Source organism: Pongo pygmaeus, chromosome 4 (assembly GCF_028885625.2).
Source record: "Pongo pygmaeus isolate AG05252 chromosome 4, NHGRI_mPonPyg2-v2.0_pri, whole genome shotgun sequence".
NCBI lineage: Eukaryota > Metazoa > Chordata > Mammalia > Primates > Hominidae > Pongo > Pongo pygmaeus.
The window spans coordinates 134,026,891-134,041,163 of NC_072377.2; the positions used below are offsets into that span (position 1 = coordinate 134,026,891).

Genomic DNA, 14,273 nt, shown 5'->3' on the forward strand with positions numbered 1-14,273 from the left:
CAAATGCCCTTTAAGATTTTATGTGTGTCGGGAACTTATTTGGGTTTGCTCATTATTAAATATGTTTAATATTATTCACTTTGCCAATATGAAGGCGCATTGAAAAATTCATTTCTCTGTTGCAGATAAAGGAAGACCTAGGTCTAGAAAAATAGCAGAAAGTGGAAGAGGGAAACGATATTCATACAAATTACCTCAAGAATACAACATAGAGACTGTAGTGGTTGCAGACCCAGCAATGGTTTCCTATCATGGAGCAGATGCAGCCAGGAGATTCATTCTAACCATCTTAAATATGGTAGGCAAACTTTAAAGTGCGCTTGGAATTTTTTCAAGAAAACTCTAAGGAAGACGTGTGAGTATTTATAATGAAATTCTTTAAAATTAACTCATTACTATTCCTTTCTCTTATTGTCATCAGTAAAAAAAAATAAGTATACAAAATTGATCCATCTCAAAAGCAATATCAAAATAAAAATTCACATCTTATAAAAAAGAAAACACCCTTCTTGTTAACTTTGATGTGGCAAAGCTCTTTCTATGTTACTCTTTTCTCTCTTTTTTTGGTACTGTTCTTTTCCTTTTTTAAAAAAAATGTTTCTAGCCCCATTTTATGTATGTATTTATGTCTGTCTGTCTGTATGTATGTATGTATGTATTTATTTTGTTAGTACATAGTAGATGTATATATTTATGGGGTACATAAGATATTTTGATAGAGGTATACATTTGGTGAAATTATCATAAATATTTTAATATATGTTTATATATGTGGCCCCACAAAAGGACCATAGGTTAATTATGATGTGATATAAAAATGAATGTTGGTAATCCACTGAGCTATTATTTACATATGTAAAATTGGATGTCAGATATGATTTTAGTTGATGAGCTAAAATTTTAACCAACTAAATCACAGGTGGCTAACTTGAGTTGATGATTTCTGATTGTAGAAATCCTAGAATCTATCATGTTAGGGATGCCTATTACCAGATTAATCCTTTGACTTAATTGCGTACTCTGTTGGGCAAACCTCATTCAAGGAAGAATCAGAAGGTTGTAGTGAAGAGTGATTCTTAGATGAGAATACACAGAAATAAATGTTTAAGGCAAATGTCCATTTATAAGTCAATTACCACTTAAGAATGGCTGATGTAAGGATAAATATAGTATAGTCCCATTTTTTACTATCTTTGCTATCATGTGGCTGTTTTCCTGGGGAACAGAGTTTTTTTTTTTTACACTTTAGATATTTCTGTGCATATTCCATTACCTCCTGAGCACTCCTCTAAAATGGGATATATGGTAGATTAACACTGCCTAACAACCAGTCTTTTCTAAGTAGAAATATCTCTGAAAGCATGGGTTTGGTGTGTCAGTTATATATTTTCTAATACAAATTAAATCAATACTAAGTTTTCTTTTAAATTCAGTGTAACAAATAAAAAATTACTTTACAAGCTTTTTTTTTAAAAAAAAATAAAGAAGATTTCTCAACTAAATTGAGACATCTCCGTGTATGGGCCTTGAGAAAAATTAAGATGATTTTCAGTTTAATTTTAGGATTTTTATTTTTATTTGTTTTTAGGTTTTTAACCTTTTCCAACACAAGAGTCTGGGTGTGCAGGTCAATCTTCGTGTGATAAAGCTTATTCTGCTCCATGAAACTCCAGTAAGAAAGTCTTGAGTTTTTTATTAAATTAAATGGGTGAGAAATTTTGTTCAGAAACTTTTAAGTAAAGGAAATGTTAAGGATGTAATTAAAAATCTGGAAATATCCATTGAATCACTTAAAGTATACATAAAACTGGCCTTTAGTTTTGGTTAATACCCCAATCTTATTTAAAAAATAAGATGTTGTTAGTTTCCAAGAATCCTGAAAACAAATCTTAACTTTCCAAAGTATAATTTTAAGAAGTCACCTTAAGTAACAGTTTTAGTCTATTATTTAGATGTCTGCATTTAACACTTTTTATTTATTTTAAATGGGAACTATTCTGTGACATCATTTGATATGCTGCTTAACTGGCACTTTAGAAAATGGTGTTCTACATAGAAAATGTTGTTCTTAAGTTGTAGAAACAAGTTATTTAAGTCTAAAACTTCCATATTCTTAATTGAACCTCTTTGCTTTTTCAGAATACCATTAAACAGATTTTGTAATTATTACACCGTCACCAAGTTTTAAGCTTTTCAGATCAGGGTAAATTAAACCTGAATGTCTTCCAGGTTCTAATTAATGTTATGGTCAGCAGTTTGCCTTAGTAATTCAAGAGTGCCTCTGTTATTGTTGTTGTTGTTTTGTATATACCTAAGAATAATATGCCTTGTGATGAGCTCTGTTCTTTTGCAGCCAGAACTATATATTGGGCATCATGGAGAAAAAATGCTAGAGAGTTTTTGTAAGTGGCAACATGAAGAATTTGGCAAAAAGAATGATATACATTTAGAGATGTCAACAAGCTGGGGGGAAGACATGACTTCCGTGGATGCAGCTATACTTATAACAAGGTAAATTTTCCAAAGCCAATTAAATGGCATTCCTAATTCAATCACTGCACTATTAATCCCATTAATCCCTTAATAGATAATGTTTTTCAGATTTCGTGTTTCAAAAATGATTTTGGCATTATGATGTTAGTCATCTCCCTCAATTCAAAATAACTGATTTGTAAACAGCTAAGTATTGGATGGCATATTGACAAAAAATTTGGTTAGTTAATTCTAAAAAATTACTCTAAATTTTTGACCTCAAAGGCATAGTCATTGATAATGATAAGCTAAAACTATGCTGAATTTTGTCGTAAGTTCAAAATTATGAACCTAGACTGTATGTTTTTCAGTCATCACCATATAAAGTAACCTAATATGTTAAATTCAGCAATTGAAAAACTTTCTGGCTCCATGTGAGAAACAATTTCAATTAAGTCTCTGACTGATTAATTATAAGCTACATTGTGAATGTACTACTAAAAAATATTTTTAATATAGCATTAAGTATAATATGTAAATAAATGTAAGTGAAATAATGAGCAACAATATGCTCTATATGATTACTATATTTAATAATTATACATAATTTGTCTTGCTTAAAGCTGGTAAAAATAAGTAATTCATTGTGAACTAGCAATTTAATTTTAGTCATCAAAAGTGTTAGCATTTCACATCACAGTAGTGTAAATTACATATGATTTTCTGAAATGAAATCATTGAAATCATTGTAGTTTCTTGTAATTAATACTAAAGGCAAATAATTCATAAGGTTGAAAAATCTCTATGCAGGAACACAATTGGACTTCTACTTTCGGCTAAGTAGGTATAACTGATACTGAGTTTCTGCAACAAGCAATCATAACATTGGAAAATAAGAAGTCACGCTTTTAGTCATTGGAGAATGAACAGTGTAAGACTGCAATTCCTGAAAGAAGGGAATTTTATTATGCAAACATCGCAGTCAACCTAGCTTTTTCCTTGGGAAAAATTTCTTAACTAGCGTAGCAAGCTAAAATCTAAGTAGAGCACAGTGATCCTGCTGAGGACACCAGAGATAAAAGTCTTAGGCATGGAGAGGTGCCATGAAGTACATGTGCTGACCATACGTGAGAACTTGGCAAGGGCTGGTCTGAAGATAAACAGATAGAGGAAACTGCCCCAAATTTACTATAGGATTGCTGCTATGGAGTTCAGAATTTAAAAAGATAAGAGGAATGAGCAAATTCAAAGTACAGGAGTGGAACAATCTTGTGATACTTTATCAACATTTTTAGCCTTAGGGGAGACAGAGCTTGGAGGTTGAATACCACCAATTTACAGAGGCTTGGGTATCATCTTGGATTTTTGATAGATCTCCCCTACCAAAGAATAAAATCAAATTTATCCAAGTGCAGGATGATGAGCCAGTAATTGAACTGCCTCTTAAAACAGCTGTAAGCACTCTTCAGAGGAAGATAACAGAATAGCAAATCTCTAAAAATATATCATCCACAATGTCCAGAGTATAATAAAAATTAGTCAAGCAAAGAAACATGAAAATGTGACCCATGGTCAGGGAAAAATTAGTTAATAGAAACTGACCTCGAGATAGCCTAGATGCTGGATTTAGCAGATTAATGTAGTTGTAATTGGAGTCTCAGAAGGAGAGAGTAAGAATGGGTAAGAAAAATTATTTGAAGACATAATGGCAAAAAATTCTGCAAATTTGATGAAAGGCAACAAATATGGACCTAGGCACAATATAGGAAAACTGCTGAAAACCAAAGAAAAACAGAAAAATTTCCATCAGCCAGTGGGGTGAGCATCGGGGGTAGCAGAGGGAACATTGAACAGGAGGAACAATGTTCAAATAAATGACTGACTTCACATCCGAAAAACAGTAAGTTCAAAAGACAATGAAACAACATTTCTAATGTACTGAAAGAAAGTAAAATAAAGAAATCCTATCAACCAAAAATACTTATTGAGTTCTTGAGGTACTATCTTAATCTCTGAAAGGGTATCTATCAAAAAATATATCTACAACTAATATCAGCAAAAGGAGAAAACTGAACATTTTCTCCTTACAACTGAAAGCAAGGTAAGGTTGTCCCCTCTTACCACTTCTATCCAATATCATACTGAAGATCATAACCAGTGCAGTAAAGCAGAAAAAAAAAAGAGAAGCGTACATATTTGGAATAAAAAGAAAAATGTCTCTTATTCACAGATGATATGAAATGGTACAAAGAATATTTTAAGAAATCTAGCAAAAATTTGCTAGAATTTATAACTGGGTTTTCAAGGCTACATCATGTAAAATCAGTTTTCAAAAACCAATTATATTTATATATACTGGAAGTAAACAATTGGAAAAAAACTTACAGTGACTTCCAAAACCATAAAATACTTAAGAAAAATTTTAGTAAAATATGTGTAAAACCTCTAAAATGAGAACTATACAGCACTGTTATGAGAAATTAAATATCTAAATAAAGATTAATTCATTGGAATACTAAATATTATTAAATGTCAGTTTTCTCCAAATTGATTTATAGATTCAGTATACTCCCAATGAAACAACCTTTACAGGCATGTTTTGTAGAAATTGACAAGCTGATTCCAGTACTAATTTGTAAAGGCAGAGGACCTAGAAGAATCAAAACAGTTTTGAAAAATAAGAACAAATTGAGGCCAGGTGTGGTGGCTCACACCTGTAATCCCAGCACTTTGGGCCGCTGAGGTGGGCAGATCGCCTGAGGCCAGGGATTGAAGACCAGCCTGGCCAACATGACAAAATCTCATCTCTACTAAAATTACAAAAATTAGCTGGGCATGGTGGTGCATGCCTGTAGTCCCAGCTACTTGGGAGGCTGAGCCATGAGAATTGCTTGAATCTGGGAGGCAGAGGTTGCAGTGAGCCAAGATTGTGCTACTGCACTCCAGCCTGAGCAACTGAGCAAGACTCTGTCTCAAACAAACAAACAAACAAAAAAACCCCAAAATCTTCCCATTCTGTCACAGGAATGAAAATGTTTATATATGTGTATATATATATATATATATATATACACACACACACACACACACATATATATACACATGTATATATATACACATATATATACACACACACATATATATGTATATATATATATGAACAAATTGGATGGACTTACACTATATGATTTCAAAACTTACTATAAAGGTTTGGAAATCAAGATAGTATGGTTTTGGCACAAAGTCATGCAAATCAATGAAGCAAAATAAACGGTCTAGAAATAAACCCACATATATATGGTCAATTGATTTTTAATAAAGCTACCAACATAATTCAGTTATAAAAATAATCTATTCAGCAGATGGTATTAGAATACATCAAATGGTACAAATGGAATATCTGGACACCTTTGTGAAAAAAATGAATATCAGTCCTATTAACGTGTAAAATTAATTCAAAAAGGATCACAGAATTAAACATGAAAGCTAAAACTCTATTGTAGTAAAAAAATAAAGAACATCTTCATGAACAAGAGGAGGGCAATGATTTCTTAGATAGGATACAAAAAAGTACTAATCAAGAAATATTAACAATCATCTGGAATTTTTAAAAATGAAAACCATTTCCCGTTCAAAAGATGTTCACATCTTTTGTGAATTTGAGAAAATAGTTGTCATGCATATACTAACAAAGAATTTGTATCCAGAATGTTTACATGTGTGTGTGTATATACACATATACAAGTAAAAAAATACGTTAACCTCTTAAAAATAGTAAGAAATATGAATCTACAATAAGCACATAAACAGATACTCAACATCATTAATACTCAGGAAAATGCAAATTAAATTCATACCCACTTGAAAGGCTTCAGTTATAAAAATTGAAAATACTCAATGATGGTGAGGATATGGAACACTCCTCAGTTGTTGGTGGGATTATAAAATGGTTCAACCACACTGGAAAATGAGTAGTTTCTTATAAAGTTAAACATTTGCTTACCATTTAGCCTACATCCGGTTCTCAGATATTTACTTAAGAAAAATAAAAATGTTATTCACATAAAAAATTGAACTTGAAAATTTATAGAAGCTTTCATAATTTTTTTCATAATTTTTCATAATTGCCAAAAATTATAAATAAACGTTCATCTACAGGTGAATGGATGTATTGTGTGTTCATACAATTGAATACTCTTCATCAAACTACTAATAAATGCAACCACATGGATGGATGAATATGAATAACATTATACTGAGGCCGGGTGTGGTGGCTTACGCCTGTAATCCCAGCAATTTGGGAGGCCTAGGCAGGCAGGCAGATCACTTGAGGTCAGGAGTTCAATATCAGCCTGGTCAACATGGTGAAACCCTGACTCTATCAAAAATACAAAAGTTAGGCAGGCGTGGTGGCTCATGCCTGTAATCCCAGCTACTCGGGAGGCTGAGGCAGGATAATTGCTTGAACCTGGGAGGCGGAGGTTGCAGTGAGTGGAGATTGCACCACTGCAATCCAGCTTGGGCAACAGAGTGAGACTCCACCTCAAAAAAATAATAATAATAATTATACTGAGTGAAAAAGCCAAATTAGAAACTGATCAGAGGATGATTCCACTTATATAGAGTTTGAAAATAGGCAAAATTCATCTGTGGTGTGACAAATGTTCCCACCTTTAGGTAGGAAAACTGACTACAAAAAGGCAGAAGGAACTTTCCGTAGTGGTGGAAATATGCATATATTGCTTTGAATACATGTGGGTTTAAACAGTTGTCAAAATTCACCAATCTTCTCATTTAACTTGTATGTATTTTATGTAAGTTTTACCATAATAAAGCTGGTTAAGAGTAGTAAATTGGTAGTTTGTATTTCTGTGGGATTGGTGGTGATATCCCCTTTGTCATTTTTTATTGTGTCTATTTGATTCTTCTCTCTTTTCTTCTTTATTAGTCTTGCTAGCAGTCTATCAATTTTGTTGATCTTTTCAAAAAACCAGCTCCTGGATTCATTGATTTTTTGAAGGGTTTTTTGTGTCTCTATTTCCTTCAGTTCTGCTCTGATCTTAGTTATTTCTTGCCTTCCGCTAGCTTTTGAATGTGTTTGCTCTTGCTTCTCTAGTTCTTTTAATTGTGATGTTAGGATGTCAATTTTAGATCTTTCCTGCTTTCTCTTGTGGGCATTTAGTGCTGTAAATTTCCCTCTACACGCTGCTTTGAATGTGTCCCAGAGATTCTGGCACGTTGTGTCTTTGTTCTCTTGGTTTCAAAGAATATCTTTATTTCTGCCTTCATTTTGTTATGTACCCAGTACTCATTCAGGAGCAGGTTGTTCAGTTTCCATTTAGTTGAGCAGTTTTTGAGTGAGTTTCTTAATCCTGAGTTCTAGTTTGATTGCACTGTGGTCTGAGAGACAGTTTGTTATGATTTCTGATCTTTTACATTTGCTGAGGAGTGCTTTACTTCCAATTTGTGGTCAATTTTGGAATAAGTGTGGTGTGGTGCTGAAAGGATGTATATTCTGTTGATTTGGGGTGGAGAGTTCTGTAGATGTCTATTAGGTCCACTTGGTGCAGAGCTGAGTTCAATTCCTGGATATCCTTGTTAACTTTCTGTCTCATTGATCTCTCTAATGTTGACAGTGGGGTGTTAAAGTCTCCCATTATGATTGTGTGGGAGTCTAAGTCTGTTTGTAAGTCACTAAGGACTTGCTTTATGAATCTGGGTGCTCCTGTATTGGGTAAACACCTCTATGCAAATAAACTAGAAAATCTACAAGAAATGGATAAATTCCTCGACACATACACTCTCCCAAGACTAAACCAGGAAGAATTTGAATCTCTGAATAGACCAATAACAGGAACTGAAATTGAGGCAATAATTAATAGCTTACCAACCAAAAAAAGTCCAGGACCAGATGGATTCACAGCCAGATTCTACCAGAGGTACAAGGAGGAGCTGGTACCATTCCTTCTGTAACTATTCCAATCAATAGAAAAAGAGGGAATCCTCCCTAACTCATTTTATGAGGCCAGCATCATCCTGATACAAAATCCTGGCAGACACACAACAAAAAAAGAGAATTTTAGACCAATATCCTTGATGAACATTGATGCAAAAATCCTCAATAAAATACTGGCAAACCGAGTCCAGCAGCACATCAAAAAGCTTATCCACCATGATCAAGTGGGCTTCATCCCTGGAATGCAAGGCTGGTTCAACATACAAAAATCAATAAAAGTAATACAGCATATAAACAGAACCAAAGACAAAAACCACATGATTATCTCAATAGATGCAGAAAAGGCCTTTGACAAAATTCAACAACCCTTCATGCTAAAAACTCTCAACAAATTAGGTATTGATGGGGTGTATCTTAAAATAATAACAGCTATCTATGACAAAGCCACAGCCAATATCATACTGAATGGACAAAAACTAGAAGCATTCCCTTTGAAAACTGGCACAAGACAGGGATGCCCTCTCTCACCACTCCTATTCAACATAGTGTTGGAAGTTCTGGCCAGGGCAATCAGGCAGGAGAAGGAAATAATGGGTATTCAATTAGGAAAAGAGGAAGTCAAATTGTCCCTGTTTGCAGATAACATGATTGTATATCTAGAAAACCCCATCATCTCAGCCCAAAATCTCCTTAAGCTGATAAGCAACTTCAGCAAAGTCTCAGGATACAAAATCAATGTGCAAAAAGCCCAAGCATTCTTATACACCAATAACAGACAAACAGAGAGCCAAATCATGAGTGAACTCCCATTCACAATTGCTTCAAAGAGAATCAAATACCTAGAAATCCAACTTACAAGGGGTGTGAAGGACCTCTTCAAGGAGAACTACAAACCACTGCTCAATGAAATAAAAGAGAATACAAACACATGGAAGAACATTCCATGCTCATGGGTGGGAAGAATCAATATCATGAAAATGGCCATACTGCCCAAGGTAATTTATAGATTCAATGCCATCCCCATCAAGCTACCAATGACTTTCTTCACAGAATTGGAAAAAACTACTTTAAAGTTCATATGGAACCAAAAAAGAGCCCACATTGCCAAGTCAATCCTAAGCCAAAAGAACAAAGCTGGAGGCATCATGCTGCATGACTTCAAACTATACTACAAGGCTACAGTAACCAAAACAGCATGGTACTGGTACCAAAACAGAGATATAGACCAATGGAACAGAATAGAGCCCTCAGAAATAATGCCGCATATCTACAACTATCTGATCTTTGACAAACCTGACAAAGACAAGCAATGGGGAAAGGATTCCCTATTTAATAAATGGTGTTGGGAAAACTGGCTAGCCATATGTAGAAAGCTGAAACTGAATCCCTTCCTTACACCTTGTACAAAAATTAATTCAAGATGGATTAAAGACTTACATGTTAGACCTAAATCCATAAAAACCCGAGAAGAAAACCTAGGCAATACCATTCAGGACATAGGCATGGGCAAGGACTTCATGTCTAAAACACCAAAAGCAATGGCAAAAAAGGCCAAAATTGACAAATGGGATCTAATTAAACTGAAGAGCTTCTGCACAGCAAAAGAAACTACCATCAGAGTGAACAGGCAACCTACAAAATGGGAGAAAATGTTTGCAACCTACTCATCTGACAAAGGGCTAATATCCAGAATCTACAATGAACTCAAACAAATTTACAAAAAAAAAACAAACAACCCCATCAAAAATGGGTGAAGCATATGAACAGACACTTCTCAAAAGAAGACATTTATGCAGCCAAAAAACACATGAAAAAATGCTCATCATCACTGGCCATCAGAGAAATGCAAATCAAAACCTCAATGAGATACAATCTCACACCAGTTAGAATGGCAATCATTAAAAAGTCAGGAAACAACAGGTGCTGGAGAGGATGTAGAGAAATAGGAACACTTTTACACTGTTGGTGGGACTGTAAACTAGTTCAACCATTATGGAAGTCAGTGTGGCGATTCCTCAGGGATCTAGAACTAGGAATACCATTTGACCCGGCCATCCCATTACTGGGTATATACCCAAAGGATTCTAAATCATGCTGCTATAAAGACACATGCACACATGTTTATTGTGGCACTATTCACAATAGCAAAGACTTGGAACCAACACAAATGTCCAACAATGATAGATTGGATTAAGAAAATGTGGCACATATACACCATGGAATACTATGCAGCCATAAAAAATGATGAGTTCATGTCCTTTGTAGGGACATGGATGAAGCTGGAAACCATCATTCTCAGCAAACTATCTCAAGGACAAAAAACCAAACACCGCATGTTCTCACTCATAGGTGGGAATTGAACAATGAGAACTCATGGATACAAGAAGGGGAACATCACACACTGGTCCTGTTGTGGGGTGGGGGCAGGGGGGAGGGATAGCATTAGGAGATATACCTAATGCCAAATGACAAGTTAATGGGTGTGCTGCACCCATTAACATGCACATGTATATTACATGGCACCCATATAATATGGCACATGTTTACATATGTAAAAAACCTGCACGTTGTGCACATGTACCCTAAAACTATGTGGCATATATAATAATAATAATAAAAATTCACAAAAAAAGAAAAAAAAGAAAGAAAAGAGTAGTAAATTGAAGTTGGTAGAAGGGATGGAAAAATTTGCGTGGATGGAGAGGGGACTTATAAGGTTTGAGGTGAGTCTAGGTTAAACATTTGCATTGGTCAAGTCTTTCTTCCTTCTTAACAGTAATAGATTTGAGAAATATTGTTTCTGAGACTAAAGAAGATGATAATCATAATTTGATTACTGATTTATAATTTTCTCTTATTACAAATGCAATATATTTATTACAGAAAATTGATAAGTACAAGAATAAATATAAAAATTAGCTTATAGTTCCACTACATAGGAAAAAGTAGAGTTAACATTTTAAAGTATATTTCATCAGTTGTATTTCTTATGTATGTATATAATTAAATACATGGATTTACATTATTGGGATCATAGTCTACATACAAGTTTTGTTTCTCACCAACAAAATATATTGTGGCATTAATTTTATTCCTTATTTCCAATGCCATTTTTTCTTCCAAAACTCTAAAAAAAGCTTTAGAATTTTCTGCATCCAATTTTTTTAGTGTTAAAAAACCTTAAAACTAGCATCTTGAACTGACCACTCTTCCTTATTGCCTCCCTTGTTGCTAGCTTTCCCTAGCTATGCAACACAAGAATTCTATGAAAAGGAAAAGAAGACAGCATAGTGTGATATATTTCATATATACAAAGAGCATAAAGAATAACATAATTAACAACTGCCTGTTTACCCCTCCACTTAGGAAACAGAACGTTGTCTATGTTGTTGAAGTCATTTTACATACTGTTTTGTAAACCATATTTTCCCTTAAAAGTCTGTTTCAAACAATTGCTTATTTATTTTTGTATACTTTTCTTGGAAATGTAGCCTAATATGGTTTTATTTTCCAAGTAATGCATATTCTCATGGCAAAAGTTTAAATATAACTTTTAAATATATTGTCATATTATAAGCATATTCTTATGGTAAAAGTAAAAGAAACACCTTAGTGTTTACATAGTAAATTAACTTTTACCAACTTCTACTCCCGCTCTCCAACCCTAAGGTAATCAATGTTAAGAGCTGGTGTGTATGTAAAGAACATTGTTTCATGCTATACACAGTTTTCTCTATTTGTTTGCTTTTTCACTTTACTATTATTTCTGGCAAGTATTTTTATGTTATTTATTGTGGAAGGCAGAATAATGTCCCTCCTCCCCAAATATTCAGGTTCTAATCTCCAGAACCAGTGAATATGCCATCTTACATGGCAAGGGGACTTTGCAAATGTGATTAAGGATCTTGAGATGGGCAGATTATCCTGGCATATTTGAGTGGGTTCAATGTAATCACAAGAGTCCTAAAATAAGGAAGAGGGAGGCAGAAGTTCAAAGTCAGAAAAGGACTGGAAGATGCTATAAACCCAGTTTTGAAGACAGAAAAACAGGTCAAAAGCCAAAGAATGCCAGCAATGTCTAGAAGCTGGAAAAGGCCAGGACATAGATTATACCCTAGTGCCTCTAGAAGGAATGCAGCTCTATGGCACTTTTATTTTGTCCCATTAAGACCTGCACTTGACTTCTGACAAGATAACAAATTTATGTTGTTTTAAGCCGCTAAGTTCTTGGTAATCTGTTATAGCAGCAATGGGAAACTGATGCATTCCTATCGGTCTGCATCATTTGTGAGGGGGAGCTGACATACTATATATTGCATAAAAGTATCCTGATTTATTCAACTACTTATCTGTTTATAGAACTTTCTAATTTTTTGCTGCTAGAGAAAATGTTCTATAAATGTGTTTGTATATGGTTGTAAACATGTGCTATAATAGTATTTATTTAGGGTAGATTAAAAAGTACTTGCTCTGTCAAAGGGTACACATATATAAAATACTGACAAATACTGGCAAACTGTTCCCCCTTTACTCACTTGTGGGACAAGGCTTCTGTGAAGGATCACCCTTTCTCCATATTTCTGCTTCCTGTGCCATAGTAGTGAAAAATCACCCCACTAAAGAGTATATTTTATTCCTAAGTGACCTAGTACCATTTGGTTAATAAAGATTAAATGAGTGCTTCGTGTAGTTAAGGAAAAAATATCCCTTTCTAGTTAGGGTAAAGATGATCAGCTATTTAGCTTTGTAAGAAAGCTGTGAAAAATAGGATAACATAGGAAAAAATGTTAATCTCCCTGGATTGCGTGTTCTTATCCATATTTGGCAGAGTAAACTCAGAACCAGGCTCAGTTTCTAGTAAATGCTCATCATAGATAACTAGTAAATGTTGGGGGTTATGTGCGTACATTAATAGGAAGAAATTTTAGCTCAGGGATCAAGTTTGGTCTCAGCTAAAATGCATAATGCTTCTACAAATCCAAACCTATCTGAGGTCATATATTTGTCGAATTGTCCTGTGCAGTACAATAAAGTAAATAGTTTAAAGCTGACCTAGTTATGCTTCTGAGTTCATAGTAACAAAAACACAAAACATATTCTCTTAACTCTCAACTCTATGATTTCTTAGTGCAATTTTCACATTTCTCATTGAAATCATGGAGAAGGCATATATCTTTATGCCCTTTGAAAATACTCTTTAAAATTCAATTTTATTAATGATAGCTTTGCCTTTCCTATTTACAGAAATGCTTTTGGTTTACGTATAATACATGTGAAAGTTAGTTTCAAACTAATGCCATTGGCAAGTAAGGGAAAATTTAATAAAACATAGAAATTGCAAAAATAACTTGATTTAATACAAATTACAGAATAATTTTTGAATGAATCATTTATAGGTATATCCCAAGGCACTATTAAACTCTGCAGTGAGACTTATTCTCAGATGCATCTTCATTCTTGGAAATTAAAGGCTACATTTCACTTTTTTCAACATAAATCAGAACTTAGGCAAAATTTATTGGCCTTCCCAGTTGCCAAAGTCTAACAGTGTCATTTCTATAAACTCACATAATGAAACTCTGTGATGCAGACTTCAGGCGCACAGAGTCTACATGAGCCAAAAATGAGAGAATTTGAATCCACACGATCAAAGGTCTAGTCAGCAAATAATCTCTATCCCCATCCCATAAAATAAATATTTGAATATTTTGAATTTGGAATAGATTGCTTTGTTCTTCTGCAAAGAAGTTGATTATTGGAGAATTGAAGATTAAGAATTATCGTCTGATCTTTGGTTTATAATGCTGCTGACAATTTATTCTTCAATTTTAGTGAGAGGTACTTC

At 34.0% G+C, this 14,273-nt stretch overlaps 1 protein-coding gene across 4 annotated transcripts in view; it reads left to right on the top strand.

The window, feature by feature from the left end:
• The window catches only part of ADAMTS19 (ADAM metallopeptidase with thrombospondin type 1 motif 19), a 283,956-nt gene that overhangs the window by 66,680 nt on the left and 203,003 nt on the right, over window positions 1-14,273 (top strand). For all 4 annotated transcript variants that reach the window (XM_054488423.1, XM_063665471.1, XM_063665472.1 and 1 more), the window contains 3 exons: window positions 126-298; window positions 1,589-1,672; window positions 2,354-2,511. In XM_054488423.1, coding sequence (XP_054344398.1) covers window positions 126-298; window positions 1,589-1,672; window positions 2,354-2,511 — 415 coding nt within the window. The remainder of the gene's footprint in view (window positions 1-125; window positions 299-1,588; window positions 1,673-2,353; window positions 2,512-14,273) is intronic.